General features: G+C 36.1%; 1 protein-coding gene and 1 long non-coding RNA gene across 14 annotated transcripts; both read left to right on the forward strand.

The window, feature by feature from the left end:
* The first annotated feature begins 15,400 nt into the window (after positions 1–15,400).
* Positions 15,401–20,788, forward strand: LOC145057562 (uncharacterized). 13 transcript variants are annotated; one of them, XR_013686136.1, is made up of 6 exons: positions 15,401–16,120; positions 16,591–16,671; positions 17,949–18,031; positions 18,209–18,266; positions 18,416–19,882; positions 20,444–20,788. It is a non-coding gene; the product is annotated as an uncharacterized LOC145057562 (long non-coding RNA). The 13 variants fall into 13 exon arrangements; XR_013686144.1 differs by having other exon boundaries at positions 15,401–16,110; XR_013686145.1 differs by lacking the exons at positions 15,401–16,120; positions 16,591–16,671 and having other exon boundaries at positions 17,483–18,031; positions 18,416–19,298; positions 19,456–19,576; positions 19,701–19,882.
* A 3,611-nt stretch (positions 20,789–24,399) lies between these two features.
* Positions 24,400–25,071, forward strand: LOC145060484 (secreted RxLR effector protein 161-like). Its single transcript, XM_079008138.1, has 2 exons — positions 24,400–24,466; positions 24,578–25,071. The coding sequence occupies exons 1-2, from the start codon at positions 24,400–24,402 to the stop codon at positions 25,069–25,071; spliced, it is 561 nt and encodes a 186-aa protein (XP_078864264.1).
* Positions 25,072–25,084: the final 13 nt, after the last annotated feature.

A 25,084-nucleotide genomic window follows, 5' to 3' on the forward strand; every position in this document is an offset into this window, starting at 1 on the left:
ACTACTCTCTTAGTAGGCTCCTCCAATGCTCGTCTAGGTATCTCTCCTAGATTGCTCCTCTAATCAAATCTCTCTCTAAAAGATTCCTGTTGGTTACTCTTACTCCACACATACTCAAGGCACATCACATATAACAACAACTCCTAGGCTAAGGAATCACAAATCAGGTAACCCTAGCCCTAATATATGAAATACCTAGCCTATCTTCTAGCATGCATCACTAATATCTCAATAATATCTCATAACACAAATAAGTAAGTGTATTTTGGGAAATCGCCGTTCGGGCTCTGGCTGATTGTACACACTGCTCCATCTCGATTTCTATTAAACTCTTTCTCTTTTAGAAAAACTCATTCCTTTTTTGAATTTTTTTCTCAAATCCCTAGTTTGAGTCTAGACATACACGAAGGTGTATCTGAATCCCTCAAACCAAGGCTCTGATACCAACTTGTAACACCGTAAATTTTCAAACAAAAATTTCATTGTGGACCAGAGTCCTTTCATGAGTAGACTCTAGCTGGCGAATGCGGACTGTGTTAACGCCAGAGTTGGCATCAATCTCCACGACTCGGCCGATAGCCGCTCAACCCTGCTCTGTGTTCCGAGCAATCCTACAAACTATGATGGGTAGGACTCTGTCAGCGGAACCTCCCTCAGTAAGGTTGTAGAAACTTCTGTCTCTGTTTTAGGGAATGGGTTGACCTTGTTCCTGACTCCATCTATTTAAGTTTGTGGCCCACAGAGGTGTGGGTCCTTGAAATGTTGGATGAGGGTTTGGGTTTTGATCAGCTAGAGGTAGGTTGTTGACTTCTGGCTCTGAATCAGAACCATCATAAAAACCTTCAGCTTCATGATCATCCAAAGGGATTGGGAAATCATCTTCTGGTTCTTCTTCTAGCTATCCTGCATTGTCGTGGTTGGGGTAGTACGGGTCTCCGGGAAGGTGGAATCCAGCCATTAAATCTACGCGAGAAGAGAGGTATAAGAATCTAGTACATAAGTAGCTTATAGTAACACAAAATACTCCTATAGTATTTTAAGTTTATGTTTTATTGTTCTCATTGTGGTATTGTGGGTAAGTATTTAGACTTGTTGCAACCTCACAACCACACTTAGGCACATGCTAGTCAACCCCCGGATAATATAGTTGATCAGACTATATCTTCCCAGTTTTGACTATATGTCTCTAAGTCTACTTGTGCTGCCCAACAATCGTAATACTTTTGTACTGTCTTAGTGACACTGATTTTAGTATAAATGCAGACACGTATACTTAATTAAATATTTTAATATTAAAAGTATAAACTCTTGGTCAGAGTATTTTTAATCCCATTGTATTTATAGTTAGTATATCTTTTATGGGTTGATATACTCAATTCACTATAAACAATGCTCTGATACCAATCTGTCACACCCCAAAACCATGAACGACGGAAACGTTCTGGGGCGGAGGACGTCATATACAGTATCACAACAATAAATAGTAGTAAACAAGCAACAACATCATCCATTGCATTAATAATATAATTTCATACAAGTGTGTTCTGTCAAGTTATATAGACACCAAAAATACATATCAAAATAAAAGACGAGTCTTGAACGAACTCCATCTTCTCAAAACCTGGCACCTGTACCTGTCTACTGGTGACCTGAGAGTGCAAGTTATTTTGAAAGCGAGTATCAGCTTTGAAGCTGGTGAGATCATAAGTATATTAGTGTTTGTATTTGTATGAAAGGATTTGTAAGATGTTTGAACTCTCCTAGAAAACCCTATGTTTCCTACAACTAGAATTTAGGCCTTTAACGACGCGCAAAACATGACACGCAGTGTTTTATGATACGTAAAGGTGCGTTCTCTAAAAATAATGTCATCTCCCACAAAATGTGAAGGATTTAGAACATGCATTTTTGCGTGACCTAAAAATAGTGTCAGAAAAAAAAACACGGAGGGCGCCCATTTAAAATAGCGTGTCGTGCCGGCATGTCGCTTTATAATTCTTAAAATGAACGCGCTGACTATTTATCTTATAACAAAATCGCTGGGATCTAGGGTTTTTTTTAAAAGGGTGCTCTCTACAGGGTTCGCTACATCTTCTCACTTCCGCTCATCCCCGCTCACCTCTTCCCACCGGCGACCTCCGCTCACATCTTCCCGCGGACGACCTCGAGCTCACCTCACCGAGACTGCGATGACTGCTCGAGTTTACAAGGCTTCATTTAAGAGCCAATTTAGGGTTCGTTACATTGTGCCTGTGTCAGACTTGCAAAGAGATTAAGGGTTTTCTGACTTCTCCCTATCGCCATCTATGAACTAATGAAGCCCTAGATAGTTACGATTCAACCATCGTGTAGGGTAAAGGTGGCCTTGCCTCCTCCACAAATTAACTCGCTGGATATCTTCGCTGTTCCTCCCATCAGGTAAGTTGATGGTCCCTCATTCTCGCTCTCTCTTTTATTTTTCTTGATATTTCTTCACCATTCTCCCTTTTCTATTCTCCCTTTTCTGCTGAATGATGTTTCTCTGTTGAGAAAACATCAATTGATTCCATAAATTAGAGGTCCAGTTGTTCGAGTTTCTTTAGTTTTTGAATTTATTTGCTCGCAAATCAATAGAATGGATGAAGTGGAATTGAAAAGGTGCATTTCGTCTTTTATTGATGGAAAACTCGTCCATCCTTAGCTATATTGAGTTGTTTACATAAATTATGTTAGTAAGTTTTGCAGCGCAAATTCCCTTGAGTTTTTTATTGTAGAAATTTTTTGTTTGATTTTAGATTGATTGGTTTGACCTATTCATCCCTGACTTAGGGTTAGCAAAGGGAGATTCTTAATAATTTAGGGCTTTAAATGCTTGCTTTTAGGAGTAATTTAGCTAGGTACTTTATGTGCAGAACTTTTATCTGTTTCATTGGGATTATATTTATCTTATGTATTCGCAGGAAAAAGAAGGCGAGGTTTCCAAAGGGAAAGAAGGTGAAACCTAGAGAAAAAGTGGTGATACCTGTAAATGTTCCCCAAGTTGCTGAAGATGAACCTACTGAGCTGAAAGATACCCATCTAGTTGTCAAAGCTCGGTCAAAAAGACAGAATCAAGATAAAATTGGACTCATTAATGAAGAAAATGGATATCTTCTGGATTTTGTAGCTGTTGCTGAAATGCATTGTAGGGTTTTTTTAATCTCCATTTTTCTGTCTTCAAATTTTGATCATAATATGCATATGTTTATGTTTAGTTTTACTTTTGACAGGAGAATAAGACACTGGAAGATGATAAAAACAAGAAACTATAATGGAATTCAGCTTGAAGGGAGCTTTAATAGAAAGGAAAAGATGTATATGATGAAAAGCAGGAGGTCTTTCAGAGGGAAGCACAGGTAATTAGTATTTATCTTATCGTGTAAACAACCAAATTTGTAGTATGCTTCATTGGTTTATTTGTAAATGTTCATTCGAAGTTATAAAATTATTTCAATTTGATGTCGAACCTTCTGCTGCTTTTCTGAGATAGTTTAAAATAATGACATAAAAATGAAAATAAAAGTGAATTTTTGGTGGCTCGGTATGAACTTGATAAAGTTTGATTTTTTCAACCAACATTCACATTACAGAGCTACAAGTTACTGGAAACTGAGCATTGTGTTATTGGAAGTCCTTTACTGAAACTTTGGAGGAAGCCATTGTTATAGTCCCGTCTATCAAGGTACTTTTCATTTTGTTTTAAAATACCATTAGTCGAATATGATTTAACTTTGAATTAATTTTGAGTAATACATTGAACTATTGGATTATATATTAGATAGTCATTTGAATATTTGATTTAACAGTTGAGATTAGTTTGATACTTTTACTTTTTGTGCAATGATTAGTCTTGATGTTTGTGGTTTGCCATTTCTACAGGTTTCTGAAAAACAGAGGGGAACTAAAAAGGTTAAATAAAACATAAACATATATATAGCTACAAATTAAACGCATTTAAACAAATACCGTATAATGTTTACAAATGTGTAAATCGTTTTGCTAGAATTTGGGACTATATTTTGTTGTAGTTTTTAAGTTATATCTTATGTATCAATTATTTACAAATAAAAAATGATAAAATTATTGTTGGATGAACCAAATTCAATCAAACTTAATTTATTTATAAAATATATATTAATATAAAACATAATAAAAAACTTTAATGGGTTAAGCTTATTATCAGATTCTCATGATTTTGTTATCTTATATCCAGGATAAAGAGGTTAAGTATTTGAGTGTGTTGAGAGCATCATTGGTGTCAAGGAAGGAAAATGGTAAACTACATTGGGCAAAACCATATCATCGAGTCTCATCTGATTCTTCTATCAATTTACACCTGTTTGTTGTTGTTTTTTTTTTTTTTAAATTTAGGGCACGAAACCTCTTTTCTTCCAAGCTTCTTAAGGTTCAATACTTTCTATTTTATCTATTGCTATTTCGCATCGCGATTGAAACTGAAGGTAATCACTTATGTTCCTCTTTCTGACATGTAAAAATAATTATGAGAAGAACACCCTGTATTTTTTCATTCTTAAGTTACAACCTAAGTTCATAATATCTTTTATTTTAGTTTTTTTTTGGATTATTTATGAGTTCTTTGATCATCAGAGTCAAAATTATACTCAAAATTTGTTACTTTTCTGTTTTACTACCTAATTTCATGTTAATTTTGATTCTAATATGTGCTTTCTTGGATTATGTAGGTTATGTATGATAGTCACAGCCATATATGCTAACAGATTCATCAAACTTGGCATCACCAGTATTGTAAGGAGGGTAAAATAGGAAGGAAATTTTGTCCTTAGTATGTGATCTTTAAAATTTTTGTATACTTTGAAAGTGATAACATTGAAGTTTCCACTAATCTCAGTTATTGGAAAGTTTCTGCTTTCTCAGAAGTTGAGAAATTAGGGCAGGCAAGTCCAGCTCCTGCTAGTCTTCCTATCAAGAAAGATGTTGCAAAGATCATGTATACAAGTGGCAGCACATGTTTAACAAAGGTTGGATTTTTCTCTTATTGTCCTAGGCTGCATTTGTATTATTATAAACATTAACATTTGAAAAAAATGTTTGTTACTATTCCTAAGGTCAAATCTTAGGAATAATTTATACACTATTCTTGCACATGTTCCTTTTCTGGTTATTATTTTTTCTACTTCACTTTATTTATTTTTTATTTCACTTTACTTTAACCAATCAGGTGAATTTTTTACTAGTTTTATTGTCAAATCTAGTTTCTTTAATCTGCTACAGGTCGAATTAACTGATAATTCAGAGAAATTGAAGCTTAGGTCTGAAATTAACCGATTAACTGATAATTCAGAGAAATTGAAGCTTCAAAATGTTGAATTAATGATAAGATTAAATATATACCTTTATTATGTTACAAAATAAGTGGAAGGAGGTATCGTCTCTGAGCACTACTAACCTGATATCAAGAGTGGATAACAGCTCAGGAGAATTATATGAAACCAGCAAAAACACAATCATAAACACAAACAAAAACACGTGTCAACTTCTTGACTCAAGTCCAAGGGCTGATGTTGTGGTTGCTGGCTAGCTACTCAAGTTTTATAATCCATTAATCCTATGACAAACATACAAACAAACGATAAAGTAATGTTTTTAGTTGTTGGGTTTTTTTTTCCAAGATTTTTGGAGTTATTTGATTATCTAACAGGATATAGTTGGTTAGGGTGATATAAGAAATGAGTCCAAGGGTTTTAAAGTTTGGTCTGAATCTGATTATATATGGTGGTTTTAGATTTCGAGGGGCAAATCTGGAATGTTTATTTAGTTCCATATTTTGCCTTGAAACTGATAGAGTTTAGTGTAATTATAGCATATGGTATGTCTCTCTGTTTGTCTGTGTGAGATTAATATAAAACAAGTCAACTTATGGTATTGGTATGTGTAATATGAATTCGGGTTGGCATTTGCATTAGTTGTAGGATTTTTATTTTTGGTAATAAACTTTTATCCTTTTTTATATTTGTGATGATTATGTGATTTATGTTTATATTATTCCCCACAAACTGTTTACAATACTAATAATATTCATGTTAAATTTTAATGTTTTTGGGTTGTTATTACGAATCTTGAGGGCGGTTTAGTAACAGAACTTGAGGTAAAGAAATGGCCAGATGCACCAGGGGATAATCTTGTCAAACATTTTCCTTAAACTACAAGGTTGGCATTTTATTTTATTAATATTTCTATTTTTTACCGTGTTCATGTCTTCTTTTTTTGGTCCTATAATATTCTTTATTTTTAATTAATTAATTTTGGCTTTTACCCTTCACAAATTCTTTATCTGTTACAGCGACTTCAAGAATAGTGGCTTGAATCCTCTCTCTGGAGAAGGAAAACACTTGGTTCCATTCAGGGTTAGATTTCTTTTCAAAATGACGAGTTGTACCCTTGTAGTTTCCAAGATGAACTTCAGCATAAGGGTCACAACTACCAGTAACATCTTTTGCAGGTAAATCCCTAGCTTTCACCACATGGACATACATGTATTGCGTTTGTCATTATTCAATTCAAAATCAGGTAAAAACCCTTTTAATCTGTGAAAGAATTGATAAAAAACAGTTTAAAAAAGCTTACATCTTTGGATAAAAGTGCTTCCATGCTAACATCCATCTGAGGATTAACAGTTGCTAATTTCATTGACACGAACTACAACCAAAGAGAACCCAATTTAGTTGAAAGTGCTTCCATGCTAACATCCATCTGAGGATTAACAGTTGTTATAGGACAAATTGTTAGTGTTGTTGTTTCGATTAATGCCGAATTGAGGTGAAATCTCTCCGGAATTGCATATACTTCCTATCCTACCAACCAATTCCCTGAGAACAATGCTCTGACCACCATTACCTCAAAAATATCTCTTTGTACCAATGAATTCTCATAATTGAGGTTAAAGAAGCAATTAGGAAGCTGCTTTGAGCTACAATTCAGCTTACTTCCTTGAATTCCCATTCCAAAGATGGAATTCCAGCCTTGGGGGATTCTATTTCCTTCATTGGTGAAAAACTTCTCCTTTTCCATAATTAAACTGGACTTCCAAATGGGATTATACTTTCTTGGCAAATCTCCAAATGGGTGTCTGGTTTTGAAGAATTAAGTAAGAAAGATTGAAACTTGAGGGTGGAATTGATAGTTTTTTCGGTTCTTGGAATTCACTCAAGTATGTGAAAGATAAAAGGGTAGTGTGTGTGTGTGAGAGAGAGAGAGAGAGTGAGAGAGATTGGTAATAGGGGAAAGGAAAGTGAAGAGGAAGCAATGAAAAAACAAACATTAAAAAGGAGAAGGAATATTTGACTTTGCATTTCTTAGATGTAACTTAATTTATATAATTTAGTTTTAAGTTATCATACAAATTTATTTACAATAATTGTATTGTACAAAGAAGTGATCAAAACTTATGGATTTCGTATTTACTGATTTATGTTATATCAATAATTTTTTTTGGTGAGACGTTTTTTTTTTGGAATCATCTAGCAAAATTTCTTTTATGATTTTTGATAGCAAAATTTCTTTATATGATTTTGCAGGTGAGCTTATCTCCTATGACCTTTCCTCCACCCAGGTGGGGTTTGGTCGGTTACAGAAAACATTGAGTCAATGAGAATGTTGAAGTGTGTTGGATGGGGTGTGATGGCCAGCCATAGAAATGGCGAAACAGAGGATACCTTTGTTGCAGATCTTTCAGTTAGCTTGTCAACGGTAATAATATTAATTAATATTTTTAGCAGAATTTGAGGTAGTGTTTTGTTATGTTATAACTTATAAATGATACTTATTATGGGAGTTTGTGTGTGAAACATGGTCAGATTAAAACGGGAGCTCCTTGTTGTTCAAAACGACTTGCAAAATACAACCAGGTAATCAAATTCATCTTTACTTGACTTGTATTTATGTAAATGAGTTACTTGAATATATTTATAATTTTAAATTGAAAACTGAAGCTTCTGAGGATAGAAGAAGAGTTGGAGTAGCAACTCGAGGTATCATATATTGAGTGAGATGGGCCAATGTACAATTGTTTATCCATATAATCAGCTGTTTGGAGCATTAGTCTTAAAGAATTATGAAAGGCAAGATGCAACTTTACTTAGTTGGGATTTGATGTACATAGTAAATTAGATGTAAATTTATATATTCTAAGAAATATAATTGTATGGCATTAAATTTATTCAATGGATTCTATTTTTTGTATATGATATTTTATTTTCTATTATGAAATATTAAATACAAATTTAATCTGAAAATAAGTAAATCTATAAATAATATTTTTTTTAAACATTTAAAATTATGATACACAAAAATGTGTGTCATCTTCATTTATGACATGACCTTTCTTGACAAGGGCTTTCTTGATACGCATTGTGTGTCATTAACACGCACGTCGTAAGGTTACGACACGCGAATGCGTGTCGTCTTGCTTTATGACAGGGCCTTCCTTGATACGCATTGCGTGTCGTAAACGCGCGTCGTAATTGCACGTCGTAAATGAGCGTTGTAAATGCGTGTCGTCTATAGACGACACGCAAAAACGCGTCGTCTCTCTTTATGACAGGGCCTTCCTTGACGCGCATTTGCGCGTCGTCTGAGCCTTTTACGACGCGCAATTAGCGTCGTAAAAGGCTGTTTTTCTAGTAGTGGCTACTAATTGTAGCCTTCTACCAAGGCATCTAGTATCTGTGTGTGTGTCTCTTATAGGAGTGTGTATTTTCCCAAGTCCGACTATCATTAACCAAAAATATAGTTTTTACATTACCGTGCATCGTGTGAATATTCACGAAGTGAATGTAATGGGAAAATATCATGGTACCGTAGTATTGTAGTAAGTAACTACTGCTGTACTAGTTACCTTAAACCAATTGTAATTTAAAGTAACATGTGATCGGCCTGTATCCTGCTACCGACTCTAGTAAAACGACGATGTAAGACGGCGTAAGAAATGACATTTGGCACCCGTAGACTTGCAAGTCCCACTGTAGCGAGCAGCAAGGTGTAGGATAGTCAATCCAGTATAGATCTATACACAAACTCATACGCTCCCCAATTAAGGAGATTCTGGATACAAAAACGTTCATGGAAGGTAGTTCCATGCCCCGTTTAATGGCTCACATAACTGCATGAATGTATATGTAATGAATGTGCTAGCTGTATTGTGTGTTCTTTCTCTGTCTAGCCTGTATGTACTGTAATGTTCTGTGTGTGCTAGCTGTAATGTGTGTTCTCTCTCTATCTAGCATGTATAGTAATGTACTGTGTGTACTAGCTGTATTGACTCATGAATGAACCGACTCATTGTATGTTTCATTATTCATGTAATAGTTTTAGTATCTTCCTAAACTACCCCTATGGTAACTTACTAGTAATGTATAATCAAGTTTGTATACCCTTGCTACCCAAAGGTATGGAACTGATTGAAGGAAATTTTATGACTATGTATATATACATGATATACAACTAATATTTAAACAACCTTCGGACGGATAACCGATGCCCTAAAGCCACATCCAAACAAGGAAAAGGAATTAAAGTGAGCTGGCCTTCCTAAGTCTTTTAAACATTACTTATATAACCAAGGTTCTAAAAGGCGTGAGGCGTGGCGTGGCGGCAAGGCCAAGCCTCAAGCTTAACGAGTTATGGCGAGCCATGGCGTTTTTCAAGGCGTGATGTAAGGCGGCGATTTTGTATTAATTTATAAATATATTACCGCATAAATATAAATTATACTATATATTAAAATTGTTGCTCCTTAGCTACAGTATTCTGCCTCCTGTTTGTGCATATATGGCCCTTCCAATTTTTATGTTATCTATTTCATTCGTTCCTTATGAAACTGTTGTTTACCCCCTGTACATCTGTTTGTTTGTCATTCGTGTATTTTATCTAGGGAAATTGTCACTGTGGCCCAACTATCTTTCGTATATTGGTTTAAATGGTCCCTCGTGACTATTTTTTGCTTTTAAAGGGCTTATACTTGTCATTTTATGGTTTAAAAGGTCACATTTCTAGATTTGAAGGGTGCAACCGGTCACACCCATCTGACTAGGACGTTTTCTTATTCCACCTCAATGCCAAGTAGATTAAATATGCCAGGTCATTGCCACGTGTTATGCACTAAATGAAACTTATATCCGTTTAAACCCTCTCAACTGTCCCTTTCATTTATTCTGCTACCATTTGCATTCGTATACTTTTTTCAAACCATGATTGACACGAATCCGTTTCTTAAACTCTTCCTCCCTGAAATCGGCCAACATAATCAATCCTATGGCTATCTACATGAAGATAGATCTCCATTTTGCTGGAATTTTTTCGAGGTACCCCGCTATTTGTTACTCAGATGGTGCAGAACAAATGTTCGATGATGTCGATTTTGCTGGAATGGACAAGAACGAGTTTGTGGGGTTTATTCAAAGATTCGCTAATGAGGTATGCATCAATGTTTACTTTTGCATGCCCGATGTGGTGTTCCCTGATGGATTGAGGTTAATAGCTACTGATATGGACTATATGGACTTCATCGAAGTAGGATATGCTTCTGGTAGTGTTATTAATGTATACATGGACCATCTTGGTGTTAATGTACATCAATGGATCCTTGAGGAGCAAGGCGAAATATGCAGTTCATTAGATGAATTGTCTGATAGAATTGAAGTTGGTGAAGAAGTGCAAGGTGGTAAAGATATGGATGATGGAATTGAAATTGAGGATCTGTTGGGTCATAGGCAAGGTGTTACGGAGGATTTGCAAGGCACTAGGGAAGAGTTGCAAGATGGGGAAGGTGATGACATTAACATTAAAGTTGAGAATGATCAAGGTGATATGGAGGATCTGCAAGGTAGTACAGAGGACTGGCAAGGTAAGGAAGATGATGGCATTGACTTGGAAGTTGACAATGAACCTAATGAATGTATTCCTATGAATAGGACAAAAGATGATGAGTTTTTGAGCAAACTGTGCCCAAATGACCAAGTTACCCCTAACAGTCCTCCTCATGAAGAGCTATATGAGCATATAGTCGATGATGAAGTAATATCTAATGAGCAAGCTATTTATAATGACAATGTTCATTGGAAAAAACAGAAGCCTGTATTAGGTATGAGATTTGTGAATCCTAAAAAACTGAAACACATGTTGTGTAACTATGCTGTTGCAAATGGTTACCAATTATGCAACAAGAAAAATGATAGCAGGAGACTTTTAGTGAAATATTGTTCCGGTGCTTGCAAGTTTAGACTGTGGGCATTTTGGATGAGTGAGGAAAAATCTTTCCAAATTAAGAGTCTCATAAATGAGCATAATTGTGCAAGAAACTTCAAATTAGGTTCAATTGTCAACTATGCTTGGATAGGTACCCATTACACCACCCAATTCTTACAGAAACAAAAAGTTAGTGTTAGGCTCCTTAGGGATGAGGTTAAAGAGAAATTTGGGATAGATGTAAGTATGGGACAGTGTAGATGAGCTAAGAAGTATGCAATTGAGTTGATTGAGGGAACATTAGTGGATCACTATGCAAAGCTATGGTCATATGGTGAGGAGATAAGAAGATCAAATCTTGGATCAACAGTCAAAATAGATGTCAATGCTATGCCAGATGGTAAGACTTATTTTAGCAAGTTTTACATTTGTTTTGATGCCCTCAAGCAAGGGTGGAGAGGGAGCTGCAGAAGAATTATAAATTTGGATGGGTGTTTCTTAAAGGGTTTATGTTCAGGAGAGCTAATTGTTGCTGTAGGAAGGGATGCTAATAATCACATATTCCCAATTGCATGGGCAGTTGTATGTGTAGAAAACAAAGAAAATTAGAAATGGTTCTTGGAAAATCTAAAAGATGACCTTCATCTAGAGGATGGTTTTGGTTCATTATTGATGTCAGATCAACACAAGGTATGTCATATACTTACAACTTTTATATATTTTACAATTAAGTTACATGATGTTTAAAATATGACTATTATTATGTAGGGGTTGTTAGAGGCTGTTAAGGAAGTGCTTCCTATTGCTGAACATAGGCAATGTGCAAGGCATATTGTAGCCAACTTTAGGAAAAGATTTAGTGGTGTACACTATGAGAACATGTTTTGGAAGGTAAGCAAAGCATCCACTGAGCCTTTATTCAATGCTGCCATGAAGGAAATTCAAGTACTTAATCCTGCAGCCTATGATTACCTTATGGAAACAAACCCAAAATCTTGGAGTAGAGCATTCTTTCAAGAAGGAAAGATGTGTGATGTAGTGGAAAATGGATTGTCTGAGAGCTTTAATAGTGTCATCAGGGATGCAAGGAAAAAGCCAATCATCACCATGTTAGAGGAGATTAGACTATATGTTATGGAGAGGCTGTACAATTTGAAGATGAAAGGTTGTTCATGGCCTGATTACAAACCCTGCCATCAATAACACTCCTACTAAATAAATTGAAAAGAGCTTAAAGGTACTTTCTAGTCTTTACACTTTAATATAAGTGACATACTAACTAATAAGGTGGGTTTAATAGGTATTGGCAGGTTTTACCAAGTGGTCTTAACCAATTTGAAACCAGAAACCTGGTAGAATCATATGCTGTTGACCTTGACAAGAAGACTTGTACTGGTAGAGTATGGCAACTTAATGGGTATGGTTGTGTGCACTCAGTAGCTACTATATCATATTTGAATAGAGATGTAGCCACTTATGTTGATCCAATGTTGTATGCTGCCTTCTACAAGAACACTTACAAATACCATATACATGGGATGAATGGCAGCAACATGTGGCCAGTTACTGATTTCATACCACCCTTACCACCATTAAAAAGAAGAATGCCAGGTAGACCAAAGGTTAATAGAAGAAGAGATGCATCAGAAAAGCTTCCAAGGCACACTGTGTCTAGGGCAGGTAAAATAATCTTGTGTAGTGTGTGTAGACAATCAGGGCATAACAAGGTTACTTGTCCCAAAGTTGAAAGGCCACATGTAGAAAGGTCAAGGGTGAAAAGGAGCATGAAACTAAAGGTCAAGAAAAGGAAAACAGTTGACAAGGGTAAAGATGGTGAAGGAAGTAGTGGACCAACTAGAGATGGTGAAGGAAGGAGTGGACCAACTACAGGTTATGAAGGAAGGAATGGACCAAAAATTGGTGGTAAAAGGAAAAAATCTGAGAGGATCATAAAAAAGAAACTTGCAAAGAAGGTTAAGACCAAGGATGGGAAAGGTGAAACTAGTGCAAACCCGGTAGACCTTAATGAGTAGGTATAATTTGATGGTTTCCTATGGGTATGTTTGACAATGGTTTTATGTTGTACTTGTTTGTTTGGTTTGACATTTACTTGTTTGTGTGAAGTTAGTATGTTTACATTGACAATGGTTTGTAATATTATCATGCTTTGCTTCTTTAAGACTTTCGGATTCCTGTTACTTTTCACCTAGCATGCAATCAATTCCCATTATTTTCATGTGCTATTTGTGTGCTTAATGGACAAAAATGTGGTTGTGTTTGGTTGGATTTAAGTGTTATGTTTGGTATTGGGATGTAGTAGGTTATTAAGTTTGGAATTGGACAAGTTGTTATGTTTTAAATTTGTTGTGTTTGGTTGGATTTAAGTGTTAACTTTGTTTAATTTGATTGTTCATATTTTGTACATACAAAACACATCACACTCCAAATATAACCACTTCAATTAAATAAAGTACATTACAGATTACATAACAACTTAAAGGAAATAAAGTACATTATAAGTTTCAAAAGACATCAAAGTGCATTACAATATGCATAACAAGACAATGGTTCCAACTGACCTTCATTACAACTTGTACATGATTAAACAGAAAAAAAAACCCAACTACATACTAGGTAAACCTTCAACTTAAAGACCTCAGCCTGAAGCTTTTTGTTGGACTTATACAACCCATTTATGATCAAACCTTCATTGTTGCACTCCATTTCATCAACCCAAGCTATAAAACCTGAACGAGCATCCTGATTCCAAGTATTTGCTTCAATTAACACATCTTAAAAAAGTAGGGTTAACATCAAAATGTGAATAACTGGTAAATTACCTTTTTCGGGCATGCATAAAAGGGCCTTCCTGGGTTATTCGTAGTACGAGATGTTCTTATTATCGCCTCAGCTCCACATCCACATTCAATGTTCTTCATTATGTACCTTCACAGTGAAGAGTATTTGAAGAAGAAAACAATGTGCTAGAATGAATGCAAGAAGGTATATATGAAGGAGCAGTGCATAAAAAAGACTATATTACCCCCACTATGTAAAAGACTATATTACCCCCACTATTGCACTTTCAACGGATCCGATTATCAAAGTTAAGAACTAATTTAGATAAAAAACAATCGGCAAAGAACATCAGACATCTTTACAAAACGACTATCATTTTGATAGGTCTTTCATTAATAATTCGATTTCACTTACAAAATGCCTGTCATTAAGACAGGACTTTTACATAGGGATATTTCGCCAAAATAAACAGAAATAAAAGAAATAAAATTAAGACACACGAACACTACATACTAATAACCTTCTTAACCATTAACCACCTTAGCTGCAGATCAACCCATCACCAAACCTTAACAAGGAAATGGAGCACAACAACCAGCAACAAGAGCATCCCCAACATCATGCCACCCAGAGCAACACCAACGACTTTAAACTTCTGATCATGATCATCCAGCTTGTGCTGGAGACTGATGTGGTCGATCCTGCAAACGATATAATCTTGTCCTAGCTGCTCCTTCAACCTTTTCATTTCAGTTTGGTTTTCTGCAATCTTCGGACCACAATCACAGAAGATTGAGCGGAGCACATTGTAGTTGATGTCTTCACCAGAATTTATAGAGTTGGGTGAAGGTGGTGGAGCCGACATTGTTGCTTTTTAAGGGTTCTTCCACAAGATTGTTTGCCCGAAAATGGTAAACAAGTTTCAGATTTGTTTTACTTCAAACCCCACATGCGTATGTCCCCTTATAATTCGATACTTGTGCCTGGGACTCAATCGAATCGACAGTGAAAGGTTGTTGGGGTGTTGGTGGACATTAAAGGCGATAATTACTAATCTGCATGTGCCAGCTTATGTGTCATCGAGTCAACTCGGTATTGACTCAGTGAGTTACCTCATACGTATACATGGCAAGTGACGAGGCAGGTTTACCTGCTAAAATGGGTAAGGTGACTTTCTCAATCGGTCATCAACAAGTTTAACCCCTTAAAACGCAAAAAATAATCACGAGGGACCATTTAAACTATTATACGTAACTTTGTTGGGCCACAGTGACAATTTTCCTTTTATCTATTAAGCCTTTTTGTTAATGTAGAATGCTGACTTGCATCTACGTGTCTTTTTTCCCTACATTTATTGTCCACGTGTTCTTCTTCTCTCTTTCTTTTGGGTTCGTTGTCCACCGCTGTTTCTTTTTGGTTCTTCGTTGTTACTGCCTCAGCCATGGTCACCGCCCACCATCCCAAACGGCTTGCTTCGTTCTTTATTACACCACCAGTTCCTTCCACCGCTTTCATTTTTGTTCCTCATGCTTCCCCCACCGCCTCTCTTATCAGATGTCTTCTCCACCACCTACACATACGTCTTCGACCGTACCTCCAGCCTCTGTGGCCTTCTTTCTAATCGAATCGGAGGAAAGGTCCTGTAGATCACCGTCGTCTCCGATTGAATCAGGGATATTAAGACGTGTCGATGGGCCACGGAGGTTGAAAACGGCGGTGTCGTACGCACGACCGGCGTCGACGTTTGTGGAAAATATTCTATTCTCTGTCCACGTGTTGTTCATCGTGCCTGGTTTTGCTTCCATCTTTATCTGTTATCTGAACTTAGGGCTTTTATCCCATCCTCTCCTCTCCCTACCGGTCGCCGAATATAACTCTTTCTTCGTGGCTGATTCGGAACGACTTGAAGGTAATTTTTCTTTTACTTTGAGGGTATCGGCTATGGTGGTGGGGTTTCTTGGCCTTTGCGTACGTGAACAGGGCTGAATATTGGACATTTATGGAGGTGGTCACCGGTGCTTGATAACGAGTGCTAGGGGTGGTATTGGGTATGGTCGAAGACATTCACTTGTGAGAATCGGTAAACCCTAATTTCAACTCCTGTTGTTTTTTACTTAGATTGATGCAATTACCTATTTTTTACTTCAAATTCGTGGGATCTGATATGGTTATTTGTCTAAGTTGGGGATAATTCGTCTCGCATATTTTGATTTTGATATGCTACTTTTCATTAGATGAATTTTTCCAGAGTACATCGATTGCAGAATACCCATCAGCTGCTTGAAAATTTAGTTCATGTTTATGACTATTTGAATCAAACTTGCTAAATTTCCAGGCTCCCATGTTATCAAATTCTTTACAATTTTAGCATAATTTCTTTCAAGTTGGTTCATTTCTTTCTTGATCCTTTTGTGTCACAGGAGATCTTTATCTTGAACACTTGAAATTCTAAATCCCACTTTTCTTTTGCTAAATAACATCAAGATTTGTTACAGAATCATGAAATTTAAGGTCCATGAAATAAAACCAAAGATTTTTTTGACGTTGCAGGAGAAAGCATTCGAATGGGTTTCATCTAAAGCACATGATGGAAAATCAGTTACTTCATCAGAATTTATAGCCTATTTGCAGGTTGCTGCTTAGTCTTGGATCATTTAATGTTTATAATTGTACCAGGATGTACATAACCTGTTACTGTATGGTATCCAAGGCAGGGGCAAATCACCAAATTACCCTTGAATACAATTTGTGGAGAAATCTTCATGCATAAATCCACAATGTGACTGGAATCCTACGCTTTGAACGCAAAAACAAAGCTGAAATAATGTCATAAGAAAATCTATGAACCTTTTATATGTTAACAGTTAAATTGTTGATATTAAGGTTATATATATATATATATATATATATATATATATATATATATATATATATATATATATATATATATATATATATATATATATAGGGAAAAGTGAATATACCCTTAAGGGTATATAAGCTTAGGTACCCGAACACACCATAATACGTCGTTTTGTTTGATATATTCATTATAATGTTCATAAACTTCAATCTTAAGTTGATTTACTTTCAAGATATTCGAAATTTCCGTATAATCTTTCTCTTACATCACATCTTTTTGCCGAACACTTATTAGACTATATATTGTAGATGAAAATGAAAATTATGTAAGAGAAAGATAAATATGTAATTTATAAAAATCTTGGAAGTAAATCAAGTTAGAAGTTAAATTATAAGAACATTAGACAATTAGAATGTATTATATGATACAAAACAACGTATTATGATGAGTTTGGGTACCTAAGCTTATATACCCTTAAGGTATATTCACTTTTCCCATATATATATATATATATATATATATATATATATATATATATATATATATATATATATATATATATATATATATATATATATATATATATATATATATATATACACCCAACTTAATGGATCTCCCAGTTTGAGGAAGTGTTCTATAGCGTCTTTCTGCTCCATCCATTGCTTCCCAACGGTCGAATGATCGAAAGCTCCATCATTTCCCGTCGTCGGCGTCAGGTCTCCATAGACAGTGAAGAATATAAGGGTATATGGTCAGAATACGTATGTGTGTTGCTTCGATTAGGCTTGCGTTCTCAGTCTGAGTCTCTAGGCATGATCTACCCTTTCATTGTAAGGTTTTCTATATTCAGTTATTGCAGATCACAAATTAAGTATCCACGCCTTTGATTCAATCTTTTTAGCAAATGTATAAATGGTTCTTGATATTCCGCTTTCAATTGTGTTTAGGTTTTGTTAGTATTTAGTATTTATTGATATTAATTGTGTCTTTACCTTTTCTTGGTTTCTGTTTAAGATGGCATTTTGTTTCTGGAGGTGAACAGGATGCTAAGGACAGGAGGCTACTTTGTGTGGGCAGCACAACCCGTTTATAAACATGAAAATAAGCTTCATACACAATGGAAAGGTAACAAATGGTGGATTTTACTGGACATAAATTTTTTAGATTAAGTTTAATTTGTATTTGGATGACATTTGCATAATTGGATAAGATTTTTCAAAGTAAAATCTTGCTTTTGTTTTTGTTATCAATCTATTGGAACTGATAACTGAATTACTTTTTTTTACTTGTGGTTTGTTTTAGGTTTAGGAAATCGCAGCAGCTCAGTTGATATGAACCTGTTTCCTTTTGCTATTTGAAGGTACGAAGTCTTTAACATCCAAAGTTTCTTTGTTTGTGGTGTCTTCCCATAAAAGAAAAAATAAAAAAAGAAATCTCTAAAACAAAGTGAGCATGAAATTGATATTATTAGATATGTACCTTTTTCTGAATATGTAACTATGAGTGCAGGAGGAAAGTACAAAAATGCATCTTTTACACAAAGCAGATAATCTGGTGGAGGCGTCAAGCGGCTTCAAGGCCAGATCATGGTCGTCATCTCGCGAAGGGAACGGAGTGCCTCCGGGTTGGTAAGGCCGAAGATGGAGATGGGTGAAGCACCAACGCGACTATGATCCTTGGACCAGAAGGAAGAGACGAAGCAGCGGGGCTCCTCCTGTTCTGTCTTCGAAGTAGTAGCGAAAGGGGAAGAGGTCCGAAGGGGTCTCGGAGGCGTCGCGACCAACAGCAACGACTATGACCGGGTGTTCGGTGGGTTTGCTAGACAGGAGAGGAAGAGGAGGGTGCGAAGGCATTAGGTAACTGATTCTTTGTTTTCATATAACAAGCAGATGGTTTCTGATCATAGGAAACTTGAGCCCAGAAAAACATAATTTCTATTTATAAAATTCATAGGACCATCGATAGCTTTATTGTTGGTTATGGAAAAGGCAGGTTAAGGTGTTTTCCTGCAAATCCTGAATGCGTGTATGATGTTGTGAGTTTTCTGGAACATTTTATCCCAATTTAATTTTCATCTGGAAACAATTTTTTTTGAATGATAATAGCCAAGAGCAAAGGTCGGTAGGTACACGCTGACATGGTGGTGAATGCTATGATCGCTGCAATCAGGGCCAATGCAGATCAAACTTCTTCCAAAACAATTTATCATATTGGATCTTCGGTGTCAAATCCTTTGAAGTACACCATAATACAGAAATGTGTGTACCTGTATTTTACTCAACATCCATGGTGTAAACAACGATGCCAGTCATATTTAGCGAGTGTAGAGTGTTGAAATCAATGGGCTAGCTTCCATAGATATAACACTCTTCGTTAGTTGCTTCCCCTGCAGGTTTATCTTATTTTTTTTAATTGAGCGTTCGAAATATTAATTTTGATCAATAGGGTTTATTGTTGCTTTGCCTTATCTGATTTAACTACTCTTGCTCCTAACTTTGTCTTACTTTTGTTATTTTTGCATGTTATTAAATTAAGTTTTCATTCCTTAGGTACTTAAAGTTTAATCGTTAAAGTCTGTGCCTGCACAAAACTGTGATGTCTATGACGAACAGATGCCTTTCGTTTACAAAGGCCGGATTCTGAAAGATGATAATTCTCTTAAGAATTCTGGTGTCTACTTCCATCAAATCTTTTTTCATTAAATGTTCTCTATTACACATTGATTGATTGATGTTCTAAATGCGATTAAATTTGTTTGAATGATTGTTCTTATTGTATTAATAGTGATTCACAGGTTCGGAGGCAGAGAACATTGTTCATTTGGTTGGGGGTTTTCTACCGGCTAATATATATATATAGCTTCGTTAAATATTTTGATTACTTCACAATTCCCTTCATCCTTTCACTCACATATAATGGAGAGCAGCAGGAGCACAAGAAAAATCACAGCGAAGTTGACTTACATTCTGCGATTAGGTATGCTTAAAATTTCTCACCTCTTTTGCATGTTTATAGTGCATTGCTATAAAACTATTTATGGTGTAATTGTGCTTCTCTTTCAATTCAGATTTATTCAAGCATTGTTAATCTGATTGAATGTTATGTATTTTTAGCGGAAATTCTAACCTGTAACTTCATTGATGCCAATGATTTTTATTCAACACATTAAAGGGGCATAACCGTCATTTTAATTTCTCAAATCTGCTGGTTTTTTTTTGTTTATCAATTTGAAAGTTTGTTATCTTATTTATCCAACTATCAGTTTTAATTCAGAAAATTGCTTATTGATGCCAATGATTTTTATTCAACACATTAAAGGGGCATAACCGTCATTTTAATTTGTCAAATCTGCTGTTTTTTTTTTTCTGTTTATCAATTTGAAAGTTTGTTATCTTATTTATCCAACTTTCAACTTGAATTAACAAAACTGCTTGCCATTTTGCCTGATTTCAGTTTAGTTACCATTATATTTGTTATCAATATTTAATTCATAAAATTGCTTATTGATGCCAATGATTTTTATTCAAAACATTTCAGGGGCATAACCGTCATTTTTAATTTCTCGGATCGTTCTGAAGATGATCTTGTGGGAGAGGTTAAGTATATACAATTTAATCAAAACTTTGTTATCATTATGTATTATTTTTAGCAAAGGACATTTTGGGCAGTCCTAAAAAATAATAAGTATTTGAAACCCATTTATAATTTTTCTATTTGTAAATTTTTACAAAATCATCACTTAAGGGATCTCAAAGCCGCAAGAGCTTATTCGAGAGGAAGCAGTTGGACTGGTGTTGCCTTTGACTAAATTTGGTTTAAGTAGTTTTGTACCCAACATATGTGTTTTAAAAAGAGAATATATCTCAGTTTGCTTCTACTTTACTACATTTTTTAAGCATCAATATACTTTCATAGTCAACCAATTATAGCATTCTACTTCCATGACAAACGTTTAACATAATGTCTTCCATCGGTTTTCTTTAATATTAGCGTCGAATCCAACCCCCGCGAAGCGGGGCTTCTTATCTAGTTTATATCAAATATACCTAGTTTTTAGAAGTGTTATATCAACAACTAATAACAGAAAGTTAATAAAAAACACAATACTTGTATGTCCGATTAGAAAAGGTATAAAAAAGAGAAAAAAAACGTGTCTCAAACGAAAAAATACGCGCCATAACACGCCATATCGCGCCTTGCCACGCGCCACGCCTAACAGCAACGTTATGAAGCTTTTCGTAACGGCGACGCCGCGCCTTACGCCATGGCGCGCCTTGACGCCCGCCATGACGCGCCTTTTAGAACACTGTATATAACTATACATACATAAGCATGCATTTGACAATATATAAGTATGAAAGAGTTTAAGTAAAAGTATTTGACAAGTAAAAGAGTTTGTAAAACAGTTTGAAGTAAAACAGTTTGGTAACACAATTTGAAAGGTAAGAATCCACTAGTTTGGTAGTTATTAATCACATGTGATTGATATAATAACTAGAATTGTTCAACGTGTATCCCCCCCATAAAAGCATTTAAAAACATTTAAAATGTTAATTAAGGGGTATGAACTCACCTGTAGTGAGTGGTATGGATGAACTGAAGAAATATGATTGCTAGGTGTCAAGTGAAGACTTGTACACACACAATGATCCTAGTTAACATATAAATACACATATATGTGTCCAATTAGTCTTTAAACAACTAATTAACAAATTTAAGACATCCTAAGACAAGTTAAACACTTTATATAAGTGTTATAAGCCCCAAGGATTGCATCTAAGTGTTGTAGGACAAAGCTATTGGGTTTAGGGTTCAAAAGAACCCCTTTCTTGAGTTTACGGTTTTGTGACCTCAACTCATTGATTTTACGGTCGTAAACCCATGAGTTTACAGCCGTAAGCTCATACTCTTTTGACCGTTTGTTGATTTGAAGGTTTATAAGTCCCTAGAAGCATTTCTACTTGATGTATAAGCCTAAGGAAGAAGTTAGGGCACCATTTCCCTCCTTTGAGGAGTTTACATCCATAAGACCATTTCCCTTTGGGTTTAAGGTCATAAACCCTCATGGATCATGGTATTTTGATGTTTCAAGTCCTTAACATATCAATGAAGGGATCCATGATAGTTACCAAGGCATAGGAAGGGACTAGGGTCACTTTGACCCCAAAAGAAGGGTTTACGGTCCAAGGTGTTCTTGGACCGTAAACACCTTTGATCTTGGTGTTTTTATGTGTTTTCTTGATGTAAAGAAGTATAATAAGCTCTATGATACTCTAGGATAGAAGCACTTACAATATAGAAGCTTGAAATGAGCTAAAAGTCCAAGAACACTAGTGTGTGTTCTTGGTGAAACTTGAAGAATCAACCTTTTGGAACATTTTCACGGATGGATGTGTGTTAAAACACTAGATTAGGTGATATACTAACTTGAAAGGGCTAGAAACACTTAATAGATTGAAGATCTTGAAGAAAACTTGGATGATACTTGAGAGAGTTTGAGATTTGTTCTTGAAAAGGTGGAAAAATGATATAAATGACTAAGTGTCACTTATATACCCCCCCCCCTCCTTGGGGTTTACGGCCGTAAACACCATTGTTTAGGCCGTAAACTCCTATATTTTGATGTGTCGGGACTTTATTGTTGCACAATAAACCCTAGGGCATCCTATCTCCTGATATCTCCTAAAGTGTTAAACCTAAAATACTCAAACTTATTCTAAAAAGTCTGAAAATTAACAGTAACTGTTCTGACTTCTATTGACTTGATATGTTGTACAAAATAGAAATTTCGGGTTCTCATAGATAGCCCTCCCTCTCACTCTACACATTCAAATACTCTTTATGGTTGCTCTCAGGAAGATATGGCCGCAAATGGGAGGTCATAAGGTCCTTATATAGGGCACAGACCCGAAACTTAGGGTTTTCTCTGCCCGAGACCTACTCGGCGAGTCAGTCCTCTGACTCGTCGAGTCCACTCATTAAATCCACGTGGTAACCCGACACCACTTGGCGAGTCAGGCCTTCGACTCGTCGAGTCTCTCCTTAAACTTCAAAATTGAATCACAAAATAAAGTACCTGAAAATCCGGATGTTACAGTGGTGCAATCTGAAGACGATGAGAGTACCATATGTGCTGTGGGGAGAAGCTGTCAGTCACGCTATGTATACTCTGTACAGAGTAAACACAAAACAACTCAAGGAGGCTACACCCACGTGAAAATTGCCAAAAGACACCTAAAGAAGTTAGAAGATAGAAATAAGAAGATGGTTCATTTTGGAGTGGAGAAAGGAACAAAGGCGTACTGACTACTAGACCCAGATACGGGGTCAATTTGTGTAAGTAGAGATGTAGTGTTCGAAGAAGATAAGGAATGGGAGTGGGAAAATGCGGTCAAGATAAAGTAAATACTAGGTATGAGCTTTACAATGGAAGGTTACGACCTAAATGATTTAGATGAGGTTGGATCAATAATAACTCCAGAAGAAGGTGAAGACGGGCTGCCACAATCCAATGATATGTGGACTGAAAGTGGGTCGGAGCCCAATACATCCCAGATGGACTCACACACAAACCCACATGATAACCTAGGTACCGACTCCTTTAGTCCGACTAGGAGTCCATCGCAGCAACAATCGACGTCGCCAACAACCCCAATTTCTTCCGTCAGTTCTTCAAGTACGACGTCAAGCTCCACTAGTGGTGGCGCTCCCAAGCGATTCTGAATACTATCTGGCCTATTTGAAAACACCGAGCGATTTTTGTTGGTTCACGATGAGGATGAACCCACCTCATATGCAGAGGCAAGAAAGCGATCAGAGCGGATTAAAGCAATCAAGACAGAGCTCGATTCAATTGAGAAAAATCGGACATGGAACCCAGTTGAACTCTCAAAAGGACAAAAAGCTATTGGATTGAAGTGGGTATTTAAGGTGAAAAGAGACCCAAATGGAAGAATATTGAAGCACAAAGCGAGATTGGTGGCACGTGGTTACGTTCAGAAACTCGGAATCGATTATGAAGATGTTTTTGCACTGGTTGCCAGACTTGAGATGGTACATGTTCTACTTTCCCTTGCAGGAACTCATGGATGGCTTGTACATCATTTAGATGTTAAGTTAACTTTCTTGAATGGAAACCTGGAGGAAGAAGTGTATGTATGACAACCGGAAGGCTTTGAGAAACCAGACCAAAAGCACAAAGTTTACAAGCTCTCAAAAGCTCTTTATGGGCTTAAGCAAGCGCCCAGAGCTTGGAACTCTTGTTTAGACAGGTACCTGAAGGATTTGGAGTTCAAAAGGTGCTCTTGTTTAGATAGGTACCTTATGATACTCTTGTTTAGAAATAATGATCTTCAAGACTCAGATGAAAAACGGTTTGAGTGAGTGACTTAGGTCTACTATCTCACTACCTGGGAATAGAGGTTAATCAATTTGAAGGTCGGATCACATTAAATCAGGAGGCATATGCAAGAAATATTCTAGCAAAAACAACAATGGAGGACTGCAACCCCACCAAGTGCCCAATTGATCAGAAAGTACAGCTGAGAAAAGATGAAGATGGTGAGCTAGTCAACCCAACTGAGTATAGAAGCATTGTGGGAAGTTTGCGATATTTAACACATACCTGAACAAATCTTTCATTTGTAGTTGGTGTTGTAAGCTGATTTATAGAAAAACCAATTGAAAAATACCTCCAGTTAGTAAAGGGTATCATAAGGTATGTTAAGGGCACCTTAGACTATGGTCTCGTCTATTCAAAAGGTGAGAAAGAAATCAAGATTGATGGCTATTCAGACAATGATTTGGCGATGGATGTAGATGATACGAAAAGCACATATGGTGTGGCATTCTACATCAATGATAATCTAGTTACATGGGTATCTCAAGAACAGCGAAGTGTTTCTCTATCCTTGTGTGAAGCGGAGTTTATGACAGCCACAATGGGAACATGTCAAGATATTTGGATAAGATGCCTACTCACTGAGATAACCAGACAAACAATAGCACCTGCAACTCTGCACATTGATAACAAGTCAACCTTAGACCTCATGAAAAGCCCGGTCTTTCACAGGAGAAGCAAGCACATTGACACAAGATTCCATTTTATTAGAGAATGTGTGGAAAATGATGAAGTAAAGGTGACTCATGTTTGCAACAAGGAGTAAAGGGAAAACATTC

This window comes from Lactuca serriola, chromosome 6 (genome assembly GCF_051521515.1).
Source record: "Lactuca serriola cultivar US96UC23 chromosome 6, Lser_US96UC23_V15, whole genome shotgun sequence".
NCBI lineage: Eukaryota > Viridiplantae > Streptophyta > Magnoliopsida > Asterales > Asteraceae > Lactuca > Lactuca serriola.